Source organism: Euprymna scolopes, chromosome 2, assembly GCF_053919585.1.
Source record: "Euprymna scolopes isolate OS-2025 chromosome 2, ASM5391958v1, whole genome shotgun sequence".
Lineage (NCBI taxonomy): Eukaryota > Metazoa > Mollusca > Cephalopoda > Sepiida > Sepiolidae > Euprymna > Euprymna scolopes.
Genome location: NC_136483.1, coordinates 146,862,323 through 146,879,152, shown reverse-complemented (window position 1 = coordinate 146,879,152; position 16,830 = coordinate 146,862,323). Strand labels below are relative to the sequence as shown.

The 16,830-nt window shown below is 31.7% G+C and overlaps 2 protein-coding genes across 4 annotated transcripts in view; one reads left to right on the top strand and one right to left on the bottom strand.

The window, feature by feature from the left end:
* The window catches only part of LOC145297272 (microtubule-associated protein RP/EB family member 1-like), a 102,001-nt gene extending 86,785 nt beyond the window's left edge, over positions 1 to 15,216 (bottom strand). For 2 of the 3 annotated variants that reach the window (XM_080143332.1, XM_080143330.1), the window contains exon 1: positions 14,892 to 15,216. The gene's annotated coding sequence lies outside the window, so the exon portion shown is untranslated. Of the gene's footprint in view, positions 1 to 8,454; positions 8,538 to 14,891 lie in introns of those variants that run through there. The other variant, XM_080143331.1, reaches the window with a different exon arrangement.
* An 865-nt stretch (positions 15,217 to 16,081) lies between these two features.
* LOC145297309 (proteasome subunit beta type-2-like) overlaps positions 16,082 to 16,830 on the top strand; it is a 122,597-nt gene continuing 121,848 nt past the window's right edge. Inside the window, exon 1 of the mRNA XM_080143333.1 lies at positions 16,082 to 16,303. Coding sequence (XP_079999459.1) covers positions 16,213 to 16,303 — 91 coding nt within the window. The 5' untranslated portion in view covers positions 16,082 to 16,212. The remainder of the gene's footprint in view (positions 16,304 to 16,830) is intronic.

The window sequence follows — 16,830 nt, the reverse complement described above, 5'->3', positions numbered from 1 at the left end:
TACTCCAAGTAGAACCTTATCAAATGTAGCAGCAGTACTTTACCCTAGGAAGCATCTGACGCTTATATAGCTAGAGAATGACATTTTTCCAGCAATCTTAACAGATAGTATGTTTTCCATTTTAGGCATGGAGTGAAAGTCATAGCAGCTTCCTAAGGAAAGAGCTGTTTAACTGGATCAAAACCAGAATCTCAGTGGCGGTGGTTAAAAAGCTTCTTTTTTTAAGTGTTAAAAGTAACAAGCCACTCCCCCCCCCCTTTCAATACATGCTTTAGAACTAGACATGAGAAAACTCAAAACTGAAGACATATCAATCGCTGATATGCACAATAGTGTCGTACAATTTTAAAACCTGACCACCGTGTCTAGATCTTTATACTCTAGTTGGGTTGAACCGGCTTCCTTCGAATGAGGAAGTTTCATGGGAAACTGAAATTCACAAGAGGACTCCAGTCACATATATATCTTTATGCATCCTAAATTTTCAACATGTACTGCCTACAATGCATCAGTTTCTCCTACTAAACATCATCTGTGCAAGATGCAACATCATCAGCATCAGAAACTCTGCTCAAAAGGAGATTTTGCTGGTTTGGTCAAGCTCTTCAGTATCACAAGGAAGAATTTGTCCACAAGTTGGTAACCTCAATTGGACCTGCTTTCTGTAGAAAGTGTAGGGACAGCCAATTGAAGGCAAGGATTAGAACAGTGAAAACAAACATGGTCATGATCGCTGGTCCTCATATTTCTAGTGTTTGCTGCTTTCCATTTATTTTGGGTGTTCACTACATTATAGCTGAAATATGCCACAGACTCCGCTGTAAATCAGACTAGTTCTCACAAAATTACTGAAATTAAGCAATATTGAGCCTAGTTAGTACCAGATTGGTGACCAATTTGAGAGTACCAAACTATATGTAGGGAGATGTCGACACCTCCTTGCAAGAGTTAGAAAAATGTAGTCAGCTCCCTAATGGGGATATATATGTGACTGAGGATCACTTGTGAATTTTATACTCCCATAAAATTTCCTTTGGAAGTTAATTAAACCTGATAGTACTTTGGGATTAGTACTGCAGTTTAATCTTTTTTTTTTTCATTTCAAAGTGCTGCCATAGACACTTGTGCCGTCGGTATAGATGTCAAACGCTTTCAGAATATAATTTGAAAGAAGGTTGGGCCTTGAAGCACATTGGTGTTGATAGTGTACATTTTAAAGTACTGCTCATCAACTACTTTTACAGACCCATCGGAGAAAAGATGGGATGGTTGCGAATACGCTGATATATATTTAAAAACTAACAAGCTTTAAAAATAACCCTGTGTGCCAGACACTCCCAACTAGAGATTCACTGATCTTACATCACCTCAATTCTTTATAAATAGATTGCTTTTGATAAAATGATTAACAACTTGTGGATTTATGAGATTCAAACAACTCAAAAAGCGCAAGAGACAGTTTGTACCAAGATGTTACAGACTGATCACCAGTAATTTTAAATACTAGGGTAGGCAGACACATTTTTTCAAGATGGAAAGCATTTTTCCGTTGAACAACCGAGTATCTTTGCAAAAACATTAGCTAGTTTGGCAGCAAACTTAGAACAAGGAATGTTGTCAGAGCTCCATACCTTGTTGGTATTAAAATTTGATTCATACAAGGTATCTTTCAAATATGTACACACAAATTATAGATCCCCAGCAATGTAATATACTGTTTTGTTTTTAAATCCCTGTAAAAGCGTTTCAGGGTAAACAACTGATCTTTTTAAGAACATTGGTACTATTGTTTGTTCATGCAAGTAAAACTATTCAGCGATATGGGAGATTAATTGATATACTGACAAAATGTTCCAACGAAGGACAATATTTTTTTTTTTTTTTTTTTAAAGCAACTTCCAAAAAATTCCACAAAACCTCTGGCCTTGGAGGGGAAACTAAAACTTGCTATGGTTTCAAATTATCTAAAATAACAGCAAGGGGAGACTTGATTCCAAATATTTCTCATGTTATATCTCCCCTCTTTTGGAAAAAGGGTATGATTATGAATATCTCTAGTATCAAATAAGCCTAATACACTGAAATTCATTTATGTATGAAAACCAAACAGGGGAGATATAACATGAGAAATATTTGGAATAAAGTTTCCCCTTGCTGTTATTTCAGATCATTTGAAACCATAGCTTTTTTTAGTCTCCCTTCATCAACGCCAGAGGTTTTAGGGAAATATCAGATTTTGTCATTCATATGCAAAACTAGGAAAACAAATGACTGAAGTATTGGTAGAAGATGCAATAAATTTCCCCCACTAAAAAATCCTTTAAAATTACCACTATTATAGGTTTTCGAGGGCCCTGAAAACGGAAACAGCTAAAAAATCATAGGAAGCAAGTAACTTCAATATGAATGAATTGTAGTTTTCAAAAGTGGGGAATTGTCACTATAATCAAGGTGGCCATGAAGTGGATGCTCATTTTATGTTAAATTAATATAGAAAAGCAATCAATCCCCACTTATTTAAACAATGTGCGACCTTAAGGACAAATGTCACATAGCCAATACACAATTCAGGCCAGTAGCTTTCAAATCAACCTTCATTTGTTAAATTCTGATCAATAGTCGCCGAGATATCGAACTTATAAAATTGTCAAAACAAAAGTGGTGTGTATGTATAATATATATATATATATATATATATATATATATATATATATATATATATATATAAATAAAAATGGATATGTCTATACTCGTAGCCAAATTGAATATTGAAATGCTCACATCTTTGGTTCTATGGGATGAAACATGAAAATTTGCAGATGGCTAAAATTTTATGACAATTGGTAAAAAAGAACCCATATTTTCAAATCAATAAAATATGTCCAAATTTGCCTACATTTGTATATATATAGTGTCCTAGCGGGCCAGCTTTAATTTTGCTGCTTCTGTTGTCTCCTGTGTGGCCTTGCCAGACCACCAATATAAGAATTTTCAGAATGTGAGAATTATTTTCAGTCAAACAACGTCACAGCTCACATGAGCCACGAAAACTAACAAACCGGAAGTCCAAGACTCAAGTTTTGCCCTCATTTGGGCACATCAGTTGAACACATCTGAACTCGGGATTCAAAACCCAAATCTTCTACATGTGAGGAGTACTCTGCCATGTGACCAACACACACATGAAAGTTTATTAGTTGACCCAGATCAAGCAAACCGCGGCAGAATCCGACTATGGAATGTACCTACTTCATCTCAAAAACAAGGTGTGGTCATACAATCACAAAGAACCCAATCCAAAGTTTCACAAGTAGGATTTTTACACTCACTAGGACAATGTCATCCAACAAGCTAACCTGGGCAAATTAAAATTAATATTAGTACTTTCAAAATTCTAAAGATGATAGAATTATTTTCAGTCAAACAAAATTTATTTGTTTTCAAATAGCATTTTGAAATTTTTATTTTTTTTATATTATTTGGTCATTAATTTATTAATTGGACTGAAGCGTTATAAAACTAAAACTAATTTTGTTTAAATAAAGCATAAGATAAAAAGGATTGAAAGTAAATAGCTCCCAAATTTTTTTATAATGAAATTGAAATGCAATGCATTAGATTTAATTTTGTAACGATTTAAGGTTTTTATGTTATACTATTGCAAATAAATCATTGATTAATCTATTATATAAAAGATAATGTGTGTGTGTGTGTGTGTGTGTGTGTGTGTGTGTGTGTGTGTGTGTGTGTAAAACTTCTGTCAAGCGTGAACTCGAACTAGTAGATAAAAATATATTGTTTTTGTAGATTTCGGTGTGCTAAAAAAGAATATGAAAACCGTATCCGTCGCAAATTAATAGTTTCGGAGATATTAATATTTTTCCAATGGATTATTTTCTTTTTATAAAATCAGCTATAATGGCGTAAGTCGGCTGATTGCGCATGCCCACAGACCGAAGAGAAATCACATTTAAAAAAAAAAAAAAAAAAAAAAAAATTAGCATTTTATTAGTTTACGTACCTATTTACTATGCCTCCCCACGGGACAGAGTTAGACACCAGGGTCGTTTTTTAACGTGGAGAAAAGGTACAAAAATAAAAATTGTCTCAATCATGAAGGATTTCTCCTTCACCGAAAGAGAACAAGAAAATGAAGACTGCAGCAATCTGAAGAACAGATACTACACTTTGATCTTGTCCCGAAGGCCAAGATTAGTTTACGTAAGTAAAAAATAAATATCACAACGCATCGTTGTATTTGTTCACGTAATTCGGTTCTTGCGTTCACGTGCACACGAGCGTAAAATGACTTGTAACATTGCAGAGGAATTTTAGCGGGCATTTTTAAAACAAATGTGGTTCATTTTTGTTACATAGTTTTTAATGCTTTTTAATTGATCTAAAAAATTCAGTTTTCATGAGCAATTTACAAAAGCACAACCGTTTTTCCATAAGTAACATGCCGAAATTTATCGAGCAGAGTAATGGCACAAAAACCTCTGGGTTTACATTGGCGGGTCGGAGGGGGGCGGCGGTGTTCCGACCCGCCAATGTAAACTGAAAATTGTGAAATGTTAATCATTACTCTGCTCGATAAATTTCGGCATGTTACTTACGGAAAACAGTTAATTAAACTGCAGAAGCACCTGTTAAGCTATACAAGTTCTATGTATGATTACCCCCCCTCCATCCACCACAAAAAACGAAAACAAATGTTTTTTTTGTAAACTGGTCGTGAAAACTTACTAACAGCATTATTTTTACTATAAAATGAGATAATTTTTTTTTTTTATGAAAATATTTCTTGTAATTTAAAATGTCCGCCATGTATACATGCGCCTTGTGAAATATCACGTGACTATCGCACATGCGTAGCGTAAATGAAGTCAGTGAAATGGCATCTGTGGGCATGCGCAATCAGCCGACTTACGCCATTATAGCTGATTTTATAAAGAAAATAATCCATTGGAAAAATATTAATATCTCCGAAACTATTAATTTGCGACGGATACGGTTTTCAGATTCTTTTTTAGCACATCGAAATCTACAAGAAAAATAATTTTTTTTCTTCTAATTTGAGTTCACGCTTTTTCTAAAATTTTACCAAAATACTCCTAAGCAATTTTTTTTTATTAATTAAGCTATATTTTAGTAAAAGTAATAAGATTAAAAATACTTAAAACTCGTTTAAAGACGTACAGAAATAAAAATCACTATTTTAAGTCTTTAATAATTTTTAGTTAAAATACCTTTAATTAAAAAATTATAACAATGGCAACTTTGTTTTTGACAGTTTTCATTTCCTATATAAAATGGAGTTGTGAGCTCGGGCAGCAGCTAATCTTCCTGTTTGTGTATTACGTTCCTATTTACTTGCCCCCCCCTTACCCCACAAAGGGCAGAGGTCGATTTTTTTTTAATGTGGAGAAATCTAGCTCCCGAAAAAGGGGTACTGGATAGTAAAAAAAAATTGAAGGACCTCTCCTCCACCAACCGAGGACCGAAAACGTGAAGAAGGGCAGAATCAGAACAGACACCACACTGCGATCTTGCCTCGAATGCCCAGAAGTAAAAAAAAAAAAAAAAATAAATAAATAAATAAAAAAATAATTGCTTGGAGATGTCGAAAAACCATTTCCCTCCAAATAACGACTTACAAATAATTTCCCGCCTTGTCACAATGACAATGGAAGTTTTATAGACAGCAAACCGACGACATTAAAAAATGTGCCCCCCTCCAATATTCATAAATTTAAAATAACATTCACACAAGCGACAGCCATAAAAAATATGAAAAACTCCATTAAAAAAAGGAAATGTAGATGCTACAATATTCAAGAACACTAAAACTACAATGTCGAATGTCTTAATTACATTTTTCTTAGAAAAAAAAAAAAAAAAAAAAAAAAATTTCGACGCAAAACCCAATCTAACAATAGGTAGCTCCTTGCTTGGCTATGATGACATAAGAGAAGTGACATGGTATTCTGAAAGTAATACACACACCAACAAGATCCGCTGTTGCCCGGGATTTAATGAGGGAACCCTGTGTCGCACGATTCATACTATCGTTTATTATATTCTGTAATATGCAAGTGTTTGTGGAGGGAGGGGGGGGGGGGGCATGTTTTCTCCATTTTCTTGCAATGATCAAAGTTTAGTAACACACCGTAATCCATTCCGGCACAGGAGTCTGGTTTACTGAACCGGGAGACTGGACCATCCGCCCAGACTATAACTCTTCTGCTGGTGGCGGTAGTTTATCGCAAGACTCCCTCACCCTATTCAAATGATTTTATATCTAGCCTAGCCTTGTCGCAGTAGAAAAATGACTTTAGAATTTGTGCGAATAAAGCGACATTAATTGAAATAATTGTCGGTAAATCTTTGCTGTTTCTCCTCCGGGAATCAAACACTTCTTCAATATGTACTCCAAGCCTTAAAACTATGAATTAATATTTCTATAGCTTTAAAATATTGAGCAAGATGAAATAAAATATTGTATTTCCTATTTATGCTGTCCAGTGCGAATGCAGATAATATACTAATGCGTACCCTTTGTATGTAACCCGATTGTGTAATTTAATTATATATGGTTCGAAGGGGGGGGGGGTCTAATTCCAAAACCCTATGGAGAGTTAGTTCGTGAAGATTACGTAAAAAAATGAATAAATAGAATGTTGACAAAGACGATAAGACCTGTTATAAGTGCGGGACGATGAGAATGTTGAATGTTACGGCTGTAATAAAGGGACAGAGGACAAAAAGGCGGGATTTAAATGGCCACCAAGATGGTGAATATAAAATGGTTAAGAAAAACGAGGAAAAGTACTCTCTTACAAAAAGAGTTAATGAAAGCCGGAGAAATAGTTTACATTTAGGAAATAATGGGAAAGCTATTTTTTTTTTTTTTTAAATCTTTATAGACATTTCTTGTACACGTATTTCTCGCATCTACGTAAACTACATTTTTATTTGCTATACATTGAGCGACAAAAATAAAAATACAATAGCGTAGAAGTACTTAAAGCGAACTAATAACAAAATCCCATAAAAAAAGCATAATTAGTTATTTTCATTAAGGAGGATGTGACCTAACTACCCCACCCTCAAATACTTAGATTTTCAAAGACTAAATAGTGTTCTATTTTTAAAAATGAAATTTTGATACATCTACAGAATTTAAACCAAACCAAATTGCCGAAATAATCAAACTTAGTTTAATGTTTAATTAAAAAAATATATATAATAAAAAAGACAAGTTAAGTTTTTGTAGAGTAATTTATTAAAATAAAACTTTCGCTCTAAAATTACTTTAGATTGACGATTTAATGTTAAATGGCTTAAAATTACAAAATTTAAATTCTTTCAATCCACCCATTTCATTTTCTGAAATTCTGTTTTAATAAGACGATAAATTCCAATTTGTCATTCAAAATTATTTAAAGTAAAATGGATTTTAGCATTAACCTCAAACTATTGATATATTTAAACATTTAAAAAGAAAAAAAACATTAAAAATATTTTCATCGTACACATGAAATGTCGATAAAATATAGTTGCTATCTTTATAAAGCCAAAGGCTTAAACAGGAGGAGAGCGCCTTCATTATTCTAAATCTAAACATACTTCGGCGTTTCTTTCACATAAACGATAAATTGTCTTTAATGTTTTAAATTCTATTTTAGTAATACAAGTAAAAGTGTCACTTTATATAATTTACGTGACTGAAACAGGATTTAACCAATAAAACCACACTTGACAGAAATGCGACAAAACCATGAAAACTCAAACTTACAACGTCGATTATAAACAATTTCAATAAATCAATTAAGAAGTAGATACCTCATTAATTTGAAAAATTCAAATGTTGAAACGCAAACTAAATTTAGCATTAGTAGAAATAACGAATTTTTCAAAGTTTTTTCTTCAAATTAATTTTTCCGTTTTTGTTTTAGTTTTTGTTCAAGACATTTTCGTGTTATGGACAAAACGAATTTAAATTTGAGTAGATTTAATTCGATCATTAAATTAACCTTTTAAGAACAAATTAATGGGGTTTCAAGTAGCACGGTATCAAATTTGAAAGATACGCTAAAATCTACTCAATCGATAAATATTATAAAATAAACAGTCAACTTTCATATATTATTAGTGAAATTAAAGGTATTACCATTGACTTGAGATCATTAATTAAAATGACAAATTCGATTAGGTTAACCTTATTTCATTAATCATCTTTAATTTGTCTATAATAACTAAAAGTTGTTTTGAAGTCTTGTTTATTTTAAATAAATGAAAATTAAATTTTTTGAATTATAATTAATGTACATTAAAGATAAATCATAAATTGAGAACATTGTTCTTTCCTGCATATTTTAGCGTCCCATATTGATCTTTCAATTTGGTACTGTACTGTGCTACAAGCAGAGCTCAGAGCTCCGTTGTACTTACCCGGAGTAGCCCGGAAGTATTTCACCGTTTAAATGATTTTACGAACCGTGCTATATTTTGGAGTAACAGAACAATAAGTGACCAAAACCGGTGTCAGTTGAAAATCAACAAATGTAAAATTGTTCCGCTTCCCAGACCAAACTTCCTGCTTTTAGTTTCATTTCGCTAGCAGCTATGTTTAAGAGTTTTTTTGTTACACCATAAGTTACTTTTCTACCTAACTAGATATGTTTTTAGTGTTTATATTTAATGTAACATGTTTATTCAGCTCGAAAAACAGTGTTTACCGATGTATTGGAAAATTTAAAATGGCAGCCAACTCTCTTTAAGGCGGTAAGTTTGGGAAAATGAGTTATAAATAAAAAAGACAAAATACTGTTAGGAACTCGCTCAATATATGTTACTGTGACATAAGCTGACATATTCGGTGGGTTTTTAATAGTATTTTGACTTTAAATTTTTTATTTATAACTCCTTTTCCCAAACTTACGTCTCCGAGATTTTCCAATACGTCGGTGAACACTATTTTTCGAGCTGAATAAACATGTTACATTAAATATAAACACTAAAAACATATCCAGTAGGGTAGAAAATTAACATTTGTTATATATTTGTCTTTTGACAACTTTTTCGAATTTGTAAAGTTAACAAACCCTAAATTGTTAAAAAAAAAAAAAAAAAAAAAAAAAAATTAAGCATTATTTAAGTCATATCTGCGTATATTTATTAAAGTTTGTTTTTCTCAAAAATGTTTAAATACATAAAATAAATTGTATTCTATTTTTCAAAAAGTAGCAAGAAACCAATAAATGTTCGATAATTCTGACTTAGTAAACTAACAAAATGGGTATGCTGAAAACGAATATCGCATTTAAAATTGGTGCTGGCAACTATTTTTCATGATACTGAAAAGATACTTTTCCGCAGGCGCGGCGGCAATAGTTGTCCATATTTGTAAAATTTTACTTTAAAATGACGACTGTTTTCAGTATGCTGAAAACGAATATAGCATTTAAATTAGGCACCGCCAAAACTGGGGGGGCAGGTCAGTACTTTTTGACGGACCGTCTTTTTAAAAATCTACCAAAAATCAGGTAATTATCCGATCAATACGAAATTTTCAGCGATGATTAGGAAAAGAATGAACTTTATAACAGTGTACTTATTTTTCATAAACGATATTTATATATATATTTTTTTTTGCTTACAAAACCCCCCCTTGTTTTGAAGTGGGAACAAATATGCTTAAAATAATCATCTGAGACTGAAATCAACATATTGTGTTGTAAGGGACAGAATTATAGATTAAAAAAAAAAAAAAAAATTGTTTGCATACCTTATTTTGACGTCTGAATATCAGAACTTCGATTGTGTTTAATTATCCCGCTTTTGAGTTTTGAAGTGTGAAATTCGGTGAATATGTTAAGTAAAATAATTAATTTAAGTTAAGCAAAACAAAAAAAAAATTTTTTTAATATTTATACGAAAAAAGCTATTTTAAAATTTTTGATAAATAAATTAACAATTTTTTTTTAGCGAGCCGAATAATGCATGACCATTATTAAACAGGGCATGCTTTGAATAATCGATACCCCCCAAAAAAATTCGATAAATATTGTGCCCTTTGTGTTAAAAATAGCATCTTTTTTTTCGATCCCGTTTGAAAACGTTTGCCGCCTTTGACTATGGTGGACCAAACGCGCTGAAATAATTTTTTTTTATTCTGCTTTAAATTGCTCCCCCCCCCATTTTGGGGAGTCTGGCCCCCACACACATACACATTAAAAACCAAACGCATACAAATGGTCACCCATCTGGTACTGGCCAGCCTCAGCTTAATAATACATTGAAATTTTCGTCACTGAAAAATAAGTTTTTTTTGGCCTGTTTGGTCTTCCATAGTTTGCTTTGTTTCAGACGAAAACGTAAACAGAGTCGATCTGAACTCTACGTCAACGCGAATATCTGGTTACCTATATGAATAAGTGGAATTATTTGAAATTCAGGTACTTATATTATAATATTTTTGCATATTCTCTTAGAAAATCATCCTAAATCTTAGTTAGACAATAAATAAATTAATTAATTATTTCAAAAACCCTTTTTTTTTAATATTTAAGTACGTTTTTTGTGCAAGACAAAAAATGTCAATTGTTAACTTTTTGGGAAAATTTAACATTTAAAATTGAATTAAAAATAGTAGAAAAAGTTTTACATTATTCTGTTTTCTATATGATAAAATTCAGGGTTTTATCTTTCTGGAAAAAAAAAGTTACTCAGAAATAATGGATTTTAATAAACGTAATTTCGTTTTAAAAAACAACAACAACTTGATTTTGCGGCCATTTTTGGCGGTGCCTAATTTAAATTTTCTGCGATTAAATAGCTTTCAGGATATTAAGCAATGTAATTCTTTGTTATAAGTGGTGACGGTGACCATTGTACGCGCAAGCAAGCGCATATTTTTTGCCGAAAATTTAAATGATAGTTGTCATTTTAAAGGAAAATGTTAAAGTTAAAACCAAGTAAAATTTTGCAAATATGGACAACTATTTTAAAACTACATGAAACATGCGAAACTTCAGTATCATGAGAACTAGTTACCGGGCCCAATGTTAAATGCGATATTCGTTTTTAGCACACATGAAAACAAAAAAACAAAACGAAAAAAGCAAGTTTTTAAGGTAGGTTTTGTGTTGGCCTACCAGGCCACAATTACCAAATATTCAAAGTAATATATTTATAAGAAAAATTCAACAAGCCATTGAAAAAGATTGTATTCTATTTTCGGTATTATTATACAAACACCGTGACAGCGTTAGGGTTAGGATTAGGGTTAGGGTTAGGGTTAGGGTTAGGGTTTAGGGTTTAGGGTTAGGGTTAGGGTTAGGGTTGGGGTTAGGGTTAGGTTTAGGGTTAGGGGTAGGGGTAGGGGTAATTCGCTGTCACGGTGTTTGTATAGTTTTACCCTATTTTCTAAGTAATATTTGTTTATAATACTAAAACAGATCTAAACCATTGAAAAATATTGTATTCTAATTAAAAATAAAACATTAATTTTAACATTGTATTCTATTTTTATAATAAATATAAAATTAAAGAAATCAGTAAATATTTAATAAAGTAATATTTTATTATACGAATGCAAAATTTAACTATGTACTATTTTCGTAAACTATACGTAAAAAAAAAAAAAAAAAAAAAAGTTCAAAAGTTTAAAATTTTCTTTCATTCGAATTTGTTTTAAAATAAAAACGAAACTAGTCACTCGAGGTTTTGACCAGACACCGACCGGTATGGCCGGAATGTAGAGTCGCCTATTCGTAATGTTATTTCAGCACGGTCTTTTTTTCCGCATGAGTACCCCTTTTTAATAGGATTTTAAAAGATGAGTTTAATTATGGTATCGTTTGATCCTTGAATATTGGTACTCATGCAGAGAGTGATCCGCCGTCCGTGCTGAAATAACGTTATTTAAAAAGCCATTCTTAACATGGGAAGGGGAGGGTGTTTTGTACCTATTCTGTACTTTAACCTTACAATTGAATAATAATAAAAACTTTAATTAAACGTGGAAATACGATTTAAAAATAGCGCGGATCACTCTCTGCATTAGCACCTGAATATTAATTGAAACAAATTGTTATAAAACTAGTACTTTTAAGTAATGCTTTAATCTGGATTTATAGCTTCAAAAATATTTTAAAGCTAAAAATGACTTAACAGTTATAACGATTTCAAAATTCGAAGAATAATGAACAGATTCATAGCTGGTTTATCAAACAAACCAAAATGTATACTGGTAGATATTTTTTTAAATTGAATTTTAAAGCTATTCAAAACTTTATGCAGTTGCATTTTGACTTCTATAAAATAATCGCTTAATCAGTAAAAGAAATGGGCAAGTCACGTAGAAGCGAGAAACACAAGTAACAATAGATATTTATCGCACTTTACAGAAATATGTATTATTTGAAGGAAAAGGAGGTTTCTGGTTTATCAAGATTAGTCACCGACAGAGACAGCACAGCCAGCACCAGTACGTTATGGCGTTCTAATATTACTATTAACGCCATGATATTTTTGTCTCAAACATTGATAATGCAATTTAGAAATAAGTCTTTCTCTGCTTATCCAACCATCCTAAACTTAGTATTAAGCTCGGGCAATGTCGTATCAAGAGAGGTGTGATTGGGATTGGTCAACCGGGCGTTCCTTGCACATACACTAGTTAATCAAATAAATACTTATTTTCAATAAATAAGTAAATTACAAAATATGACAAACAATTGCTAACTGATCTAACCTAGCTAGTTCCTACTATCACTGAAACACCAAAATACCACATACAACAGACACCCTTCTACAATCACCACAAGAGAATAACGGATATCATTACCAAGAAAGAAATATATATATTTGAAAATGGATGCCATCATTCGTCATAAATGATGAATGGTAGTTGCCAAAAACTAGAAGTGCCCGTTTGAAAGCAGCAGCCGTAACTGCTGCTTTATCAACCAAAATTAAATTATATAGGCCTATAAAAAATACTGACCCATCCGGTCACGGCCGGTCTCACACACATGTGAAACTAGCTGTTTGGGTTCTGGCTGAGATCGAAATGTAAACCTCGGTCAATCCTTAAATGGGTCAATTTTTATTTTTTGGTGTAACTTATGCAGAATACGGACCGTGCTGAAATAACATTCTTAACATGAAGAAAAGGCGTTTTGTAACTATTCTGTACTTTCACCTAACAATTTAATAAGATATTGTAATTTAATTTAAAAATCCTATCTTAGAACGGTTCATATTTTGCATAAGTATCCCACCCATTTGTTTTATTATTAAAGTATATCGAAAATTACAAAATCTTTCATTTTTCGTTCCAAGATCTAAAAGTTTCATTGTGTGTGATCGCCTTTCGGCTATTAGTAACTCGTTACCGGATTTTATGAAGTTAATATCGCCGACCACGGAAATTTATATTCATAATCACTTTCAAATTTTGATTAGATCCTGGTTTTTAAAATCTATTTTCATGGTTACGGCTTTCAAGAACGTTCGAGAAGTTTAAAGCTATAGTAGTAATATTAGTATACGAGGAAACTTTTTTTTTTTTTTAATCATTTTCAAAGAATTCAGGTTACACGTGGCAGTCGGAGAAAACGTCAAAAAATCCAATTACTACAAACACTGACGCTTCGTTTTGTTAGACATTTTATTTTTCACAAAAAGCTTTCTTTCTCTGCAAAATAATAAAATGTTAAAGTGCGATATAAAATTCCTAAGACAGGGACATTGATGAAGAAAAAGAAAGCGTTAAGTGGGAGGTAATATCTATAGAGAGAGTGGGGATAAAAGTGAGAGAGAGTTTATGAGAGTAGTAACGACTATGAGGAAGAAATAGTAAGTTTTAAGAGATAAAAAGAGAAAGAGTGACAAACTATGAATTATATTATAGAGAAATTATACAATGTATTAAAAGCCAATGTAACAATCTATTTGGAATCATGATTGTAGATAATGAATTAATCGTCTATTAAATCACATTCACACGATTAGGGAGGGGGTTAATAAAATAATCATGGAAAAACCGGCAACTTAGAGATATTGGCATGTGGTGAAAAATTAAACGCCGATTAAAAAAAATACATTAGCGTTTGCAAAATGGTTTAGAGGTATTTAATTACATTAATAACTAAAATAAATGGCTATATGATATACGACTTTGGCTAAATTATTTGTGAATTAACTATGAAAATTAAATCTTTAGAACAGACTAGATGTGGTGTTTTAAAATGACAACGCAACCAGAACTCTGGTTCTGCGAGATCAATTAATATTACTTTAAAAACAAAAAGAAAATGTCGGGTGTAATATATATAACTATTGAAAGTTTTTCAACCTTTAAAACTGAAACTTTTAATATAAAGTCATACGTTGGAAAACTCCTTTGCTTGTCAGTAATCTCTTGCAATCATTATATTAGCTTGCCGACAAGAATTTACATTTACGCTAGTTTTAATATCTTATGGATTATCAGTTTAATATGAAAAAACTATTTCGGCCGATTTAAAAACAATCACATACTTTATATGAACACAAAAAATAGAACCACTTGTTTTGCGTATAGAGGAAAATATAAAATACAAACATCCCAATTTAATTATAGAGAAAAAAGGGCCAAAATTAAAAAAGTTTCGTAAGTAAAAAAAATTAAATATTTATTAAACTGGTTTAGATTTAGGCTAGAGAAAAAAAAAGAAGGAATATGTCCGTTATTAAGGTATATAAGTAAACGATTGTGGTGTGACAAAATTGTACATTATATGAAAAAAAAAAACTCGAATTAATTTTGAGAATACGGAAATGTTGATTTACACGGATATTTCTTTTAGGCGGACAAAGAAAAAAAATTAATACCAACTTACCAAATAGTGTTAGCAACGGCGCGTTGTAAACTAAAAAAAAAGTCTGTGCGTAGAAATCTACTTCGTAAATGAGTTTTGAAACTCCGAGGTCACGTGCCCGATTAAAACGCACTCTTTCTTTCTTTCTTTCTTCTAAGCAAAAAGAAAACCTTTTAAAAAATAAGAATCATCCACATAGATTTTATGTTATTTATTTCTTGGATATTTACAAAAAAAAAAAAAAAAGTTTCATAAAGAAAAATTAGTAATAATACGGATAATAATTTCTTCGATTTCTTAAAAAATTTGCTTCTACCGCGTCTAAGTTACTGCGGAATTACACTGGAAGTTGCATAGGAAATTTAAACTATGAGGTCACGTGACAGAATCAGAGTAAAGCACGACTTCCGTAAAGCAGGCCTGCCCAAGAAGTCGCGTTTATTTGCTGACGTCAAAATTGTTGGTAATAAGCCTAAGCAAATAAACAAAACGCTTAGAAAATAACGGATGCAAACTTTATGTAGACGTTTTAATATTTGATCTAATAATTGTGTAGTATATATAAAAAAAGATACTGCTGGTTTGTTGATATATCATTACTTGCTTTTTTTTACATGGAGTTCGCCACTTATCAAGGCCCAATGGCCACTCAGGGATAAGGGTTTGTATGTAAATATGTAAAAAAAAAAAAAGTTTTCACAACATAATCGAATTTTAATCTTTAAAATTCACGAGTACGCCAAGTTTATTTACTTTTAACACAAAAAACATCACAACTTCTCTTTAAATTAATTTTAGTTTATTTTTTATTTTTTAAAATAAAGTTGTTTTTTTTAATAAAGTTCGGTTTCAGTATAAAGCGCGTTCCTTATTCTTCTCTTTAAATGCATTTTAAAAAAGTGTTCTAATAAAAAAAAAAAAAAAAATCTTTCATTCGTTATGACAGTCTGTTCGACAGATATTTGCTCACCACATGTATGACGTCATTCATCAGTGAACAGGCATGCTTTATGGAGGTCGTGGTAAAGTATTTCTGGGATTCTCTAAAAAATATATTTGTGTCTATTTTATATATTATTTTCTTTGTTTTTTTTATTCAATGTTTTTTCCGAAGAAAAATAAATAAAAAGTGAATTAAAAATTTTCTTATTATTAATGAATATATAAAAAAAAAAAAAAAAAAAAAAAAAAAAAAAAAAAAACCTTATTCTCTGCGCGCCTGGTTTACGTTGCTGCGGTACTAATACACCGGAACTGTCGCGTTTCTGCCTGTTCATTCACTAAATAATATAAAGCAAAAAATCTTACTTAGTAATTTTATTTGAAATACACTTATAAAAATATGGAGTGTTTGATTGGGATTAAAGGCAAAGATTACGTTTTAGTTGCATCCGACACTGTTGCCGCAAGATCCATCATTGCCTTGAAAAAAGGTAAAAAAACTAATATTCGTTTTTATTTTATTGTTTAAAATTTTTTAAGCATGACATTTTTTCCCCATTTTTCGCGTACAGCATTTTCCTTGAAAAGTATATTTACTTGCTTTAAGGTCAGATTATAGTGGCGATCACCCCCACCTCTCTTCAAAAAGGGCCACTCTGGATTAGTCGAACTTTGCACAAAGAAGATAATCCCTGGGAGGACGGTCTACTATGATCGAACAGAACTACGCCGTGGCCGTGCTGTGCTTGCTGCACTGCAGTACTGCACCCTGAAGCCTAATGCCTGGAATAATACTATGGAAATTTGAATAATTTTGTATACAATGAAATAACAATTGCTGTCTCTCCAAATAAAAATTACCCAAATATGTTAAGTTCTAAATGAATGTTAATTTTAATTAAATTTGCAAAAAAACATTTAAAAAATATATTTTAAAGCATGGACCGGTCAATGTGGCCTGTTTATGCCGAAAGCCGTTCTTAACATGGGGGGGGGTAATACCCCTAAAAAAAGCAAC